Source organism: Lactuca sativa, chromosome 8 (assembly GCF_002870075.4).
Source record: "Lactuca sativa cultivar Salinas chromosome 8, Lsat_Salinas_v11, whole genome shotgun sequence".
Lineage (NCBI taxonomy): Eukaryota > Viridiplantae > Streptophyta > Magnoliopsida > Asterales > Asteraceae > Lactuca > Lactuca sativa.
The window spans coordinates 297600997-297611370 of record NC_056630.2 but is presented as its reverse complement, the minus strand read 5'-3'; the positions used below and the strand labels follow the sequence as shown (position 1 = coordinate 297611370).

Genomic DNA, 10374 nt, shown 5'->3' with positions numbered 1-10374 from the left:
CGACTTAAACAAAGTGCAAAGTGTAATTTCATGGATTAGCACCTTATTCACATTTTCCTAAGTAACTAAGATTGGGTATTTATAAGTGTTTAGTTACTTAGTATTTATCATTAATACTTTTAATGAAGGGAGAATTATAGTCCTGTCAAACCCGTTCGGCTAACGACCCTCCACCAGTCAAGCAAGCGGTGGGTGAGAGTGGACACCCTTTAAGTTGCCATTTTATAGGCAACAACCTTATACCCACCTTATAGACCGGCTTCGTGAATGAGGCGTACTAGCGGTAAGACTGACTTTACTCTTATACATATATATATTATTAACTTATAATATTATAAAGTATAAGGGTTGAATTTTAACTTTTAAAATTCTAAGGGCTAACTTGGAATTAAAGTATTCATAAGAGAAAACTTTACAAATTCCAAAACTTGAGGGCAAGTTTTGAAATTATTCAAAACTAATTAATTCCATAACTTATGTGTTTAAAGTAGTTTTAATCCAAAAACTCTTCAAGTTCCATAACTTGAGGACAAGTTATGGAAGACTTTAAACTAATAAAAGAATTAACTTTTCTTTATTTTATAACTTATAGAATTAATTAAGGTTACACCTTTTTTTATTTTATTTTATTTTATTAAATGAAGAGACTCTTGGTCCTCCATAACTTGAGGACAAGTTATGAAGTCATAAAACCATTTAATTAGAACTAGACTCTTCATTTTTGTAACCTTTGCCAATTTTTATGAGTTTTATGATTCTTAAATGTGACTTTTCATAAATTGAGGACAAGTTACAAAAACACATTTTAGAATCAATTCTTAGATTAATTTGGATTAAAACCAACTATCACATAATTTTATTCATTAATCTAAATTCACTCATAAAACAAGGTAACACAAAAAACTTTTGGTGATCCATAACTTATTCTTAAGTTATGGAATCCTTTAAAACATTAACACCAAATTTTGTAACTCCGTAAAAACTTTGAATCAATTTTTTTTTTAAACCTTTTCATATCCATAACTTTTGGAGGTTTCAAAAAATAAAACTCTTTAGATCAAACTTTTAAAACTAATAAAATAATCATATCATTTTATCTTTTATTAAATTTGACCTAATTCAACTCATAAAGCAAATTATTCAAATTTTACAAATAATTAGTTTTTCACAAGAACAAGTAATTATCATAAAATTTGACAAACTTCATGTTTTTTTTCTTTTTTTTTCAACTTTGAAAATAAAATATTTGCATCAATATAACAGATAACAACCCGTGTCTCTGATACCACTGTTGGGTTTTGAGCATTCTAACACTCCTATGGTGTACATGCAACCCTATAAACCTTGGATCTATGTTTTCTCTATTATACATGCAAATAAGAACTTTCCAAGGCTTTAATCCTAACTAGCATATTATGATGTTCTTAATCTGCAAAAGTACTAGTTAGAAGACATACCTTTTGATGTAGCTTGATGTCTTCAAGCTTTAAGAGCTTAACCCGAATAGTGTGGAAGCCTTAAGTGGAATCACAAATCACCAAGACACCTTGGAAGACTTTAGAGAATATGAATACTTGGTTCTCTCTTAGTGAAATCGACTAGCCCTCTTAGTGTATCACACTAGTGCCTATTTCACCAACCAAAGACATCTTTATATAGTATGGAGGATTAGGGTTAAACCCTAATACACATGACCTTTCGTTTCCTAGGATCCATGGGTTAAACACTCCATGGACTATCCATGAAAGCTTAGCCCAACCTAAATGAACTTGGCCCATTCCATATATATAAGAGTCCATATTTAATTAGTTCCTTTTGATCACTTAATTAATTATAAATTAATTCTTGATCAATACTAATTAAATAATATGATTCCATATTAATATATTAGAACTTATAATATATTAATATTAATCATAAACATACTATTCTCAAAAGATTATCCATATAAATTGTGTCGGTGAAGTGCAACCCAAATGGACCATGCCGGGTCGGGTCAAGTACATACCAAATATAGTTATGCACTTAGACACTAATCCAACAGCTTCTCTAACCGAGAATCAACCAAAGACAGAAAAGTCTTGTTATCAGCAGATATGTTGGATCGAAGAGTCTCAAACTTGGCTTGCTTGCCTTGAAGTGACTGAGAAAGAGTATCAATGGACGCATTCACCTTGGCAGCATTTGTAGCAGCATGACCAGAGAGAGATTCTAAGAAAACTCTTGAATCATGAATAAAATCTTTGATGCCAGATGTTGCTCGTTTACATAAGGAAGTAGACTCATCCACAGTTGACGTGGATTTATCAATGGACTCATGATATTGATGCAGGGATGTATCGAAGAACGATTTCAAAACAACATCATTATACTTCTTCTTGGAGTCGATCAGTGTATCAAGCTTTTCATTAACACTGTCGAGCTATTGCTTGGTCACTGGAGTAGTCTCATCTTCATCACTTGGAATTCTATATGGGCTATAGTAAGTAGAATCGAACTCGAATTCAGCTCCTCCAAGAATAGGACTAGACTCACTGGAATGAATTGGGGAAATTGGCTTATTTGTGACTTTAGGAGGATCTTCAGTATTCGCCCCCACATCAGATATGTTGATTTTTACTGAAGAATCGGTTGTTGTGGTGATGATGGGTGTAGGGGTAATAGTTGCTTTTGTTGCTTGGGAAATAATGGGAGGTGGTAGAGGAGAAGTGGAGATTGGTGTAGTGCTTACAGGTGGTGGTGGAGCAACTGTAGAAGTAGGTTCTGATGTAGTTGGTGGTGGAGGAGCAACCGAAACCTGAACAATTGTCTTCGGTGGAGATGGAGGAGGTGTTGGAATCTTTTCACAAAGTTTTTCAATAGGAGTTGGAGAACGAGGAGGTGTATTACCTCTTGGTGAACCATGATGCTGAAGTTCTTCTTCCGCATCTGCCAATCACTCCTCATCATGTTCTGAGCATGAAGGAGAAGGACTTTTTTATTTCCTAGCCATCTTCTTAACTCTCTTTTTAGTTGAAGGATCAGCGTTTTCAACCTTTCGCTTTTTAGACTTGACAGGCTTAGACGAAGGACTTTCGATTGGCACTTTCTTGATATCTGCCCTTTTTCCTCGCTTGGCTGGCTTCTCCACGACATCTAAAGTAGCTTGTTGTTTAGGAGTCAGTTCTCTTGGTCCTTTGGGTGTAAGCTTTTAGTAGGCAACCATCACTGTACTTTCGCTTGTCACACACCTATACATCGTTTCGGGTATTGAACCATTTTGAGAGAACTTGGTGGCATCTGAGAAGATGATCTTTTTCGTATGAAAAGTAGCCATAGAGGAGAGGAGACCAATGCATCTTTCATGACTGGAAGTTGTAAAGTGTCAATGTTCCGTCCAGTGATGATGGTCCAGAAACATCCACAAGAAATATCAGAATGTCTCATCGAGGTTAGTTCCATTGTAGAGACTTTGCACCAATTGCGACCAAATAATCGACCCATAATCAAGGTTAATTCCATTGTAGAAACCATAGAGAATGGTCAGAAAACCCTTGATTGTACCATCTGACCCAGCAACCCTCTTCACTAAACCCTTTTTGATAAGAGTGAGCAACCTATTCCATTGTAGCGGCAAACACGATTTCTTAAACTTCGTCACTGTGGTAAGAACATCAGTGTACCCCATCTCATAAATCATCGTAAACAGTTGGGTTGTGGTGATGGAATTACGAGAAATAACAGAAGCATCGACGACAAGCTGTAACAGGGAACATAATCTCCCTTTCAAAGTTGATGCCTTGTGAGAGAAGATTTGTAAATAGATCTTCTCCTTGTTCTTATCATAGGATGCAGTAAAATAGACTTGGCATAGTAAAGACATTGGAACATATTCCAATTGCGTGAGTGCGATAACCAGAGGAGAGTACTTTAGACATTCGACAACTTGTAGCATGTACGAATCATACATAAAGGGGTTCAGTTGAATGATCAAGTTCAAATTGGGTTTGATCACATGCAATGATGATGAAGCAGTTTAATCCTGAACAAAGGATGAGTCCGCCAATGTTGATGTAAGGAAGAAGAGAACAATTACTGATTGCCTTGTGTATTTGAGAGAGTTTGAAGAAGATAAGAAGGTACAATTGTGTGAGAAACCCTTCATATACTGTTGCAAGGAGAGAGAAAGTATCTTCGTGATGATGATACGATCTCTGAAACATCGCCTGAAAAAGCGCTATGTGACAGCTTGGTTTCCCCATATGGACGTCATCAAATGTGGGTTTAGGAACCGTTCAAATTCACGCGCCCAAAATCTTATCCACATATCGTCTTTTCGAATTCACTTTCGCTCCAGATGTTAAAATAACCATTGTCGCGCCAAACATAAACTTTAAACGAGCCATAAGGAACATCAATCAGAATTTTGAAAAATCACAAAGAATTTTCGTGTAAGAGTGTGTGAAAAATAAAGAAGTAAAACAAAATGTATATAGGATGTGTGTGATATCTTTAGTAAGATATAAAGCAGATGATTCCGGGCAAGAATCTCTTCCTTCAAAGTCAAGAGAGACTTGAAGTGCTTGCGTGGTTCCCCGAGAAAATACGATCTAGTGTTTGGAAAGAAACACTAAAAGGCCTCTTTTAAATAAAAGTCTAAAGGGTGGCTTATCTTCAACCGAACATCGATTCTTAACATAAGACCGAACGTTGGATGAAGTACTTGTGAGACCGATGTAGTCTGTTGAACAAGTAGGGTAGATATAATTTGTTGTGACTAAAGATGTTATAAAATCTCAAAAACAAAAACATACTAGATCTCTTTGGGAAGAAATGCCTCGGTGTTAGACAATTTCCTAAATTACCATTCAAAAATAAAATGAGATTTCATTAGGTAACAAGTGAGATCTTGAATATAAATATTCACCATCAATTCATTGTAGGTGTAGGATTTTGGATCTCACTTAGTACGTGGTATACGCATCTAAGATCATAAACATATATTTTGTGTAACCATACACCTCAGTGGTAATAACTGAGAGTCTCAAGGGTTACCTTGTTGAAACGAAAGTTGATGGAGAATGTAAAGTAGGTAGTTTAAGAACTGAAAGTACCTCTGCTCTAGAAACTTTACAAAGCATAAAACTCTTAACTCATTTGAGAAGAGTAAGGTAGCTCATGACTTGGGTGGATTTATCAGCCTGATTGGGAAGAAACGATAGGTATAGATCGAATCATTAAGGCTTTGCTCCTAGTCTTAGAGGCTTCGATCTACATGCAGCAGGATGCTTCTAGGGACACTTAACTAGTTCATATTAAGATAACCATACCTGTCCTAGCTCCAATTTATGATGTACTTGGTACCTAGTAAAGAGAATAAACAAACAAACAAACCACACAAACAAAACAAAAAAAATAAGTAAAAATAAAATAAATAAATAAATCTTTAAAAAAATATCTATGGATTTTGAAGTTTCTGAAAAACAAAAAAATAAACAAAATGAAATTAACACTAAACACACTTGAAAGAGAAAATAGAGTAAAAAACAGACTTACAAGAGAGAGTAAACAAAGTACACAACCGAAACCAAACCTTAAATGAATGAAGAGAAATAAGCCCAACGTTCGTTTTATTTCGGTTCCCTAAGATTCTGGAGATGAAATAGACCGAGCGTTCAGTTCATTTCGGTTCCCGAAAATTATGGAGCCGAAATAGACCGATCGTTCGCTCTATTTCGATTGTCTAATTTTTAGAGAAAGGTTTGAGGGTTCGGTACTGACTTTACTTCCATCATTCCCAAACCTTGTAAAATTTAATTGAAGCTTGCTTCTGGTAAGGCTTTAGTGAAGATGTCAGCCAGTTGATCAGAGGATCGAACGAAATGTACTTCCACGTTTCCATCTTCAACATGGTCCTTCATGAAATGATATCTCATTTGCAATATGATTTGTCTTTGAGTGTTTCACTGGATTGTGACATATTCTTATTGCGCTTACTGAGTCACAATAGAGAGGTATTTTCTTCATACTTAGTCCATAGTCTCTTAGTTAGCTTTGTATCCATATCACTTGTGAGGTACAGGATGCTGCAGCTATATACTCAGCTTCGGCTATTGAAAGAGACACACGGGTTTGCTTCTTGGACTGCCAGCTTAGAAGTTTACCGTCAAGTAATTAGCATCCTCCAGTTGTGCTCTTTCGGTCTAGACCGCATCCTCCAAGATCTGTGTCAGAAAAGGTTTGAACAAGGAATCCGAATCTAGCAGGGTACCAGAGACCGAGAGAAGAGGTTCGCTTCAGATAACATAATTTTTTTTTCACTGCCACCATGACAGGTTCTCTTGGATTTGCTTGAAACCTGGCAAAATAACAAACTGAGAACATAATGTCTGCTCTACTAGCTGTTAGATACATAAGAAACCCTATCATTTGACGATAGTGTGTTACGTCAACAACAGGTTTTTCCAAAGATGGTGTTAACTTTATGCCAAACGCCATGGGAACCTTCACCATCGAATCCCCCGACATACCGAACTTCGCCAGCAAGTTCTTCGTGTAAGCCTCTTGATTGATAAAAATGCCTTTTGGACCCTGTCTTATATTCAAACCAAGGAAAAATTAATCGGACCCATTGCGCTCATTTCAAATTTAGTCTCCATCAATTTCTTGAATTCAGTCGTTAAGCTAGGATTCGTGGAGCTGAAGATGGTGTCATCGACATAAATCTGAACTATCATTAGATGCTCACCTTCTTTCTTTCGTAAGAAGGTTGGGTCAACCGAACCTTGATTGAATTTCAACATTTTAAGAAAGCGAGTTAAAGTTTCATAGCAGGCCCTTGGTGCTTGCTTCAGACCGTATACAACTTTATCCAACACATAGCAATGATCAGGGTATTTCTCGTTCACGAACCAGGTGGTTGCTCAACATACACTGTTTCTTCTAGTTCTCCATATAAAAAAGCACATTTCACGTCCATCTGGAAAATTTCGAAGTTTTTATGAGCAGCATATGCCAGAAAGATTCTAACTGATTCCAACCTTGCTACTGGACCGAAGGTTTCCTCATAGTCTATTCCCTCTTCTTTGGCAATATCCCTTCACCACCAACCGAGCCTTATTGTGTAGGACGTTCCCTTCTTTGTCCAACTTATTCCTGATGACCCATTTTAAGCCGACCACTGAAGCATCCTTTGGAGTGGGAATCAGCCTCCAAACTCGATTACGTTCAAACTCATGGAGTTCATCTTGCATAGCTTGTACCCAATCAGCGTGATCAAGTGAAACATTGACCGTCTTTGGTTTGACTTTGGAGACAAACGAATTACACATACATAATTCAACATTAGAGAATAATGCAGTTTGTTTCGCTTTCAATTGAGAACGTGTGAGAACTCGCTCAGATGATTCACCAATTATTTGCGCTTTGGGATGATCCTTAGTCCATTTCGTTAGAGGAGGTTAATTAGGTTCATAGGCAAGATCCAACTCTGCATTTATCTCTTCTTCAAATTCTGATTGAACATCTTCATCATTTGTATTCTTATTCTCCCCCTCAAATAGCGAAGCGTATCCCTTGTCAGTTTCAGGATCCTCCCCCGAGTTTGGAGTTCGATTCTCCCCCTCGACTGGAGTTGGATTCTCCCCCTCGACTAGACTATTATAGCTTGGGGATGGAGTTGGATTCTCATCTTCGAAAGACAAATCGGTTGTTTTTGGTGCAGAGGAGCCCTCCCCCTTGAACGTTGAGCTGTTGTTTGGAGGGCCTGTTGAGGGTTGACCATCAGTCGGTTTAGGAGATTCATTCTCCATTTCTTTTGCAGCTTCATCAATGATCTTTTTTAGATTGTCGATGTTGTTTTCTGCTGCTTTCACCTCTAAGAGTACGGCCTTTTCTGGTTCATCAAATAGACTCATGTACTTTTCAAACAAGTTGGAAATGGGAACCGAGACTTGTCCTGATTCATGAAGTATTTCCCCCAAGGCACTTTCGCTTCTTTGAACTTTCTTTATGTTGTTGTCATCAAAGGTTACATAGTATGTTTCTTCAATACGTTTGGAGCGTTTGTTCAAACCCCTGTATGCCTTTGAAGTGAGCGAATAACCAAGATAAATTCCCTCATCGACTTTGACGTCAAACTTGTTTCGGTTCTCTTTGGAGTTGAAAATGAAGCACCTTGAACCAAACACGTGGAAAAACTTAACGTTGGGCTTTCGATTGTTTTGAATCTCATACGGAGTGATGTAGAATCATTTGTTAAGTAAGGATTTGTTCTAACTATAACATGCGGTTGCAACTGCATCGGCCCAGAAGTATAGCGGAAGAGAAGCGAAGCTTAGCATAGTTTCGTCTTTCAACAATTCCATTCTATTGTGGTGTATAGGGGGCCGAGAAGTTGTGATTTATCCCCTTTTCAGCAAGAAAATCCTCAAAATCTTTATTCTTGAATTCAAGCCCATTGTCTTTCTAATATTCCTCACCAGCTTTCGCAGCTGAAGTTCCACTTGCTTGATAAACATCTTCAACTTGGGAGTTGCGTCTGATTTCTGTTTAAGAAAGAAAACCCATGTGAAGCGTGAAAAATCATCTACTATGACAAGAATGAACTTACTATCGCCCAAGCTTTCGATAGCCGAAGGTCCACATAAGTCAATATGCAAAAGTTCAAGAGCTTCAACAATCTTTGTATTGATACATGTAGGATGGCTCTTTCTGCTTTATTTGTCCATCTCACACGCTGCACACAGGTGTTCCTTATCATACTTGAGAAGAGGAAGGCCTCGAACATGATCACCAAGTACCAACTTATTTATGTCTTTGAATTTTAGGTGCGATAGGCGTCGATGCCATAACCAACTTTCATCAGTATGCACCTTTGACAGCAGGCATATTGCTGGTTTTCCTCGAATTGGGTTGAGATTTAATGAATACATCTCTCCCTTGCGTTCAGACATCAACAGAACTCTTTTGGATTGCTTCTCAATTATTTTTGATCCCTCATCTTCGAATGAAACTTTCAAACCAATTCCCACAACCAATTGAGATACACTGATGAGGTTGTGCTGCAACCATTCCACATAAGCCACTTTTTGAATCGTGAAGTCTCCGTTAGATATCATTCCATATCCTATGATTGTGGCAAAAGAATTGTTTCCGTACTTCATACACCCACCATCCTTAATGGACCGAAACTCCCTCAGCTCTTCCCTCCTTCTTGTCATGTGACGAGAGCAGCTACTCTCAATTGGGCCGTAGTGAGTCTTTTCTTTTATAGAAACAGGAATAGCAACAGAAAAATCAACTAAATAATTTCTTTTTATGATAGTTGTTTCGTCTTTTCTTTTGATGGTATACACCTTGATTTTGTTTTTAAATTGTGGTGCATTAGATGGTGTGTTATTAGATGGTTTTGGAATCTTCTTTTGAGTCCTAGGGTTAGCTGACTTTATCTTATTATTGATATCAGAATTCGAATCAAGCTTTCCCTTTCCTTTGATTTCCTTCATTAGATTCGGATTTTATTGGTAGTAGGAAGGACCAAAGCTTGACTTTCGGTTGTTAACCTTGAAGTTGTGACCGAAACTGGTGTTGGAACTAAAACTGGATGTTCGGTTCTGAGCATTGGTGTTGGAACCGAAACTGGATGTTTGGTTCTGAGCTTTGGAATAATAGGAGCTTGGACTAAAACTTTCCTTTTGGTTTGGCTTGATGTTTAACTCTTTCTTGGAAAGAACGTAGTTAGGGTTTTGAGTCTGCCAAAACCGTTTTCGCTCATTCAGATTCCCTATGTATCTCTGATTTATTTGGCGTTTCTGTTCAGCCAGCTATTTTTGAGATTTATGAATATTAAAGCTTGATTTTGGCTTCTCCTTTTGAGTTTTGGTTGTCTTGCCAGATTCACTGAATACTTTTTTCACACCCCCAAACGCGAACGGCAGAAACGTCCGGGGGTGGATGACTTCATGTATTGTATCATAACAACGAGTATAATAGTGAAGAAAGCAAACACAACCATCATCAATATAATTGACAGAGTTACATCAGAGAGTAAGTTTACATGTTTCAAAATCAATTACATCGTGATGACAAAACAAGTTTTGAATTTAACGCCTTAGCGTCCCGTCCTCGAAAGCAGTTGATTACCTGTTTAGTGATTTCCTGAGAATACAAGTAGTTTGAAAAAGTGTCAACAAAAAGGTTGGTGAGTTCATAAGAGTTTTAATTGAGAAATAAATTGTTTTCCTTGTAAAAGCAATTAAGTTCTTCCAGAAAATCCGATATTTTCCTTAAATAGTGAATTGAAAGTTTCTATGTTATGAAATAGAGCATCCTAGAATTCCCTATACTTTCATTCTATAATCTCCAAGTATATATAAGTTATATAAAATTAACGTT

At 37.2% G+C, this 10374-nt stretch overlaps 1 protein-coding gene across 1 annotated transcript; it reads right to left on the bottom strand.

Annotated features, from left to right (window-relative positions):
• Nucleotides 1-2422: 2422 nt before the first annotated feature.
• LOC111879008 (uncharacterized) lies at nucleotides 2423-3345 on the bottom strand. The gene is made up of 2 exons (XM_023875487.1): nucleotides 3231-3345; nucleotides 2423-2928 (listed from the first exon to the last, which is right to left on the bottom strand). Exons 1-2 carry the CDS (start codon nucleotides 3343-3345, stop codon nucleotides 2423-2425), a joined length of 621 nt encoding a protein of 206 aa, XP_023731255.1.
• Nucleotides 3346-10374: the final 7029 nt, after the last annotated feature.